Genomic DNA, 5,431 nt, shown 5'->3' with positions numbered 1-5,431 from the left:
GAGAGAGAGAGAGAGAGAGAGAGAGAGAGAGGTGACATGCATGGATGAGGGGAAGAGGAAACTTCATGGGTCCAAGAGTTTGAAGAATTTTTTCCAGGCAGGGTCTCACTATGTAGCCTTGGCTGTCTTGGAATTCATGCTGTAGACCAGGCTGGCCTTGAACTCACAGAGTTCCACCTGTCAGCCTCCTGAGTGTTGGGATTAAAGGTGTGTGCTACTATACCTGGCTAAGATTTTTTAAAAAATATATTTTAAAATTAAAATATAATACCATATTTTCTTCCTTCTAACCCCTCCTGTGTCACCTCCTTCCAACTCCTCCCAGGTCCCCCCATTATCTCTTTTTCTTTTGTTATTATAGATATGTATGCACATATTTATATGCACAAGTATATAAACATAACCTGCTGAGTTTGCTTTTGTTGTTAGTGTGTATATGATTTCCAGGACAATCACTTTGCATTGGGTAACCAATATGGAGCTTGCCCTGGGAGAGGCTAATTCCCCCTCTCTCAGCAGCCATTAGTTGCCTGTAGTTCTTTGTCCAGGGGTGGGACTCTGAGATTTTCTTCTTCTGTGTTATCATGTCTATTGATATTGTCATCATTTAGATCTTATTTAGGCAACCATCTCTAGGAGACAGTCTAATAGCAGACTTCCTGGTCCTCTGGCTCTTACAGTCTTTGCCCCCTCTTCCAAAACATTACTTGAGCTTTAGGTGTAGGAGTTGTGTTGATGATGCATCCATTGCGGATGGGTTCCCCACAACCTACTGATCTCTGCATTATATCCAGTTGTGGTTTCTGTCATGGTCTCTGTCTGCTTTAAAGAGAGGTTTCTTTGATTGAGGGGTACCCAGGTCTCCTTTCATCTGGAGATGTGAGGCCTACCAATAAACCCATACTTGTTTTGTTGCATCGAAGGTGCTAATGATTTTGTTGCCTTTCAGTTGCAGGGAGAAACTGGAAGAACTTTGCCCTGGTTCCCCTTCTGAGGGATGCAAGCACTCGAGATAGGCACACCACCCAGCCTGAGGAAGTTCATCTGAAGCATTTTGCAGGATCCCTTAAGCCAGAGGATGCTGAGGTCTTCAAGGACTCCATGGCCCCAGAGGAGAAGTGAGGGACACCATCCAGGGGTCAATGCTGGGCCTTTGGATGGCCCATTGCCTCCGTGGGGGAAGGGTGTGCTCAGGGAACATGGAGCCTTGTCGTTGGCTGGGTCCATTCTGTGCCTGCCTAGGCACAATCCTAGGACGTCACAGGGCATGCTGTGGAAAAGTGGAAGGTTGCGTGGGAAGAGATCTGCATCCAACCATGACTGTCTTCAGGCGGATTTTCAAACATTTGGCCTTCAACTGTGTACAAGCTTTGTTAAACAGAGAAGATGGCAAATCTCCACTTGGATACATGTTACACCCTGGCTTTATTGGATTTTTGGACTGTTGGGATAGGAGCAGATGGAGTCCAGGAAAACAACCTTTAAATACTTGCTTTGATATAAAATGCTGAAACCTTTCTCCTCTACACTGTGTTGACTATCTTACCTGCCCTGAGAGGCTTTGGAGGAATCTGTCATTTGACAAGCCCAGAGAAGGTGGGGGATGCTAGTCTCGTTCCCAATTCCAGCAGAATGAAGTTGTTCCAAAGTGACTTTCCTCTTCAATGTAGAATATTAGTCTTTACAAAGTATTAGCTTCATTGTTGTTTCAAAAAAAAAAATACAAAACCATGTCCAAAGGACATGTCAGGAAGTTTTCAATCCAGAGGACATGGCAGGAAGTTTTTAATGATCTTTCTTTTGCTATAATCACAATCCTGCTCCACTTCCTGCTGTGCTAAATGCACCTCCCAATGTTAGTCCTGTAATTCACAAAATAAACTCTGTATGTGTCTGCAGATATTCTTTATAATAAGTATGAACTTGGTGATAATAATTGGGCTGACATTGCTAGGTGGTTCTCTCTTCAGTCTGTGTTCTTCCCGTGTGCGTGTGTGTGTGTGTGTGTGTGTGTGTGTGTGTGTGTGTGTGTGATAAAACACTCTGGTCAAAAGCAACCTGGGGAGAAAAAGGTTTATTTAATCTTACAGGTGGCAGCCCATCATCAAGGGAAGCCAAGGCAGAGATTCAAGGCAGAAGCCTGAAGCAGAGATCACAGAGGAACACTGCTATGTGTACAGGGCACAGCAATGACAAGTGAGAACGGATAAAAAGTCTTTATCAGCTCAGAGTGTGAGGAAATGTCAGGAGAGAGAAAGAGAGAGAGAGAGAGAGAGAGAGAGAGAGAGAGAGAGAGAGAGAGAGAGAGAGAGAGAGAGAGAGAGAGAGGGAAAATGGGACTTTTTTTTTTTTTTTTTTAAAGATAGGATTTCACTGTAGCCCTGACTTGCATGGAACTTACTCTGTAGACCAGGCTGGCCTCAAACTTACAGAGATCCATCTGCCTCTTGAGTGCTAGAATTAAAGGCATGTGCCACCACACCTGGCTAATAGTGAGCTAAATTCTAAGAGAGAGAGAGAGAGAGAGAGAGAGAGGAAGGGATCACCTTCTTGAGGAATGGAAGGTTTTTTGTTTTGTTTTTACAGTTAGAGGAAGTTACATGGTCTTATCTTGTGCGCTGTTTGTTTGGGGCCCATATCAGGAGAGGTGAAGTAGGCTTCTCATTATCTTGTTAAATAATAAGTTTTATAGCATCATTTGTCTTTCTTTTTTTTTCTACTCAAAATTATTTATTTGCCACAACACATGTCAGAGAAGAACTTGTGGGAGTCAGTTCTCTCTTCCTACTTTGTGGGTCCCAGGGATTGAACTCAGGTCTTCAGACTTGGAGTCAAGAGACTTTACCTGCTGAGCCATCAGGCTCGGTGGTCTTTCTTGAGACTATTTTGTCACTCAACCGTTGGGTTGCTACCCTTTTGGGAGTCAACAATCCTTTCATAGGGGTCACCTAAGACCATCAGAAAACACAGATATTAATATTACGATTCACAGCAGTAGCAAAACGACAGTTATGAAGTAGCAATGAAATACTTTTACGATTGGGAGCCACCACAACATGAGGAACAAAGGGTCCCAGCTTTAGGAAGATCGAGAGCCACTGGTTTAGTATAAGGGCTCATGATCACCAGGAGTCAGGCTCTAAATGTTTGTGTAAGGCATAAGGACTTGCTGGGGCCAAGCTCTAAGCCATCAGTGTCTGACAGTTAAAAGTGTGGGAGTTTCTGCCTCTGTAAGCTAGGATCCACAGCCAGAGGGATCTTCAACCTTCTGAAACAGTGTCACTAGATGGGGATCAAGTGTTCAAATTTACAAGCCCTTGGGGACATTCCACTCTCTGGAGGGAGTAGCAAGACCTTTTTCACGCTCATCTCACGCGTAAGATGGAGGAGGGCAAGGTCCACCGCTGAGGTGCTCACGGGCGAAGTGTGATGTGCGCAGCCCACAGGGCAGGTGAGTGAGGAGGAAGAATGCCGACCGCCAGGATGGTTGGAGTGGTTATGAAAGGGCTTGATGTGCGTTATTCTTTAAGCTTCCTAACAGCTCGCGAGGAAGCTGTTATTAGCTCTCCTTTATAAATGAGAAAAGCAAGGCTCCAACAGTAAGTCACACAGCCAGCAAAAAGCATGACCTAGGTCTGACCCCAGGCAGCCGGACTTCAAACCCATCTTTACTGCTGAGTCAGGCTTGGGGCATGCGGGCCATTCCTGTCCCAAGGGAGTTGGACAGGCTTCTTACTACCGCTGTGGGCCCTGGGCTCCTTGCTTTACTCGTAGCACAGAAAGCAACTTGTGTCAGGAAACAGATTGTTTGATAACAACAAATTTCATTTGTTTCTGCCTGTGGTGTGCATGCATGTATTCTGGTGTCTGTCTGTACATGCGCACGTGCGTGCGTGCCTGTGTGTGTGTGTGTGTGTGTGTGTGTGTGTTGATCTGAGTTTGATACTGGTAATCTTTCTAGATTGCTCTCCACCTTATTCACTGAGGAAAGGCCTCAGAGTCGAACCCAGAACTAGCCAATACAGTCTGCCATGCTGTTAGCTTGCTCAGGCGACACCTCTGAGCAAGTCTTTGCCTTCTGAGCACCGGGGTTACAGGTGAGCTGCCACAGTAGCTCCGTATTTCCACAGATTCTGGGGATCCGAACTCTGGTCCTCACACCCGTGTGGCAAGTGTTTTGACCTCTCAGCCTTCTCCCCTGCCTCAGATTTTTGAAATAGGACCAGCTTTTTGAATGTAGTCAGAGTTGGAGGAGATCTTATGGGTGTTCCTCTGCAAAATTGTTAAAGAGACAGCACCCGTTGTATAAAATGTTGATTCGTTCGTGAAGTAGTTAGGATCGTTTTCAGGCGTATCTCCTCTGTGTGTTGAAGCTGAATGGGCGCCACCACAGCTATTTGATTTGAGTTGCTTGTAGAAGCAATGTCTGTTTTGCATCTCGGCAGCAATTTGCATCTTAGACGTTTTCAATTCTCTGAACCATTTCTTCAGCGTTAGACTTTCCCTTCCTCTAGTGCCTTCTAAAACTGACCTTGTCAATTTCAGTAATTTTCCTGCACAAATTAAGTGGTCCTCCACAGGGTTAGAGAAGAGAGCACTCAGCGGTGCCCACAGACCCGCCTGAAGAACATCTGCTCTTGAAACCTGTTTGCTGGCTCTGTCGATTCCGAGGTTAAGACAAGGTTCTTCCAGAGACAGCACAGATTCGTGGGATCAACTTGATCCATCCATTTTGCAGCTTGAGCCTTAATTTTGCATTTATTCCCACACCTCTAAGGCAGCACTTGGTGGAAGGAAGTTGCCAGTTTGATACACAGACAAGCTCCCATATGAGAGAGAATTGGGACAGAGCGGCCTCTTGGTAGATGAGTCCTACAGTTCTTGCCAAGCCTCTCCTGTTGTAACCTAAACATTCACGGTTTCTGCAAGCTGCTCAGTTTCTACCTCAAATCTCCCAGGCTGCTGTATGAGACAATTCAGAGAATCCTGAACGTGTTCTGATGCATGGGGGCCTCACAACTGTCCCCGTTGGCTTCAGGGGATTCAGAAGAGGGACTTGATGGTCAAAGTTCAGAGCTGTCTGTAGACGACTTAGACATTAGGCACAGGAGCCATAATCATTTGGGGTTTAGTCGCTGGTGGCTCTGAGTTCTGCTGTGGGATTTTATTCTGAGAACTAGGTGGAACTCTTTGGGGCTTCATTTATTCTAGGAGTGAATCCCCCTTCCCTGGAGCCAGAGGAGTCCAGCTCTGGGATCCTGGAGGTAATATAGCCTCATTCTGGTAGAGTGGCTGCAGATTACCAAGACAGACATCAAGAGTTAGTTGAAAGAGAAGAGTATTTTTTCCTTTCAGACTATGAAGGAAATGGAACAGATTTATCAGGGGCTGGTCATCCATATTTGCATGACATTGACGATCAAATAGACCA

The 5,431-nt window shown here is 45.5% G+C and overlaps 1 protein-coding gene across 1 annotated transcript in view; it reads left to right on the top strand.

Moving 5' to 3' along the window:
• Trpv1 (transient receptor potential cation channel subfamily V member 1) overlaps positions 1 to 1,122 on the top strand; it is a 21,516-nt gene extending 20,394 nt beyond the window's left edge. The window contains exon 15 of the mRNA XM_005349601.2: positions 950 to 1,122. Within this exon, the coding sequence (XP_005349658.1) occupies positions 950 to 1,122 (173 nt within the window). The remainder of the gene's footprint in view (positions 1 to 949) is intronic.
• Positions 1,123 to 5,431: the final 4,309 nt, after the last annotated feature.

Source organism: Microtus ochrogaster, chromosome 7 (assembly GCF_000317375.1).
Source record: "Microtus ochrogaster isolate Prairie Vole_2 chromosome 7, MicOch1.0, whole genome shotgun sequence".
In the NCBI taxonomy this organism is placed as follows: Eukaryota; Metazoa; Chordata; class Mammalia; order Rodentia; family Cricetidae; genus Microtus; species Microtus ochrogaster.
Note: the sequence above shows the minus strand (reverse complement) of the source record. Positions and strands in the feature narration are given on the sequence as shown.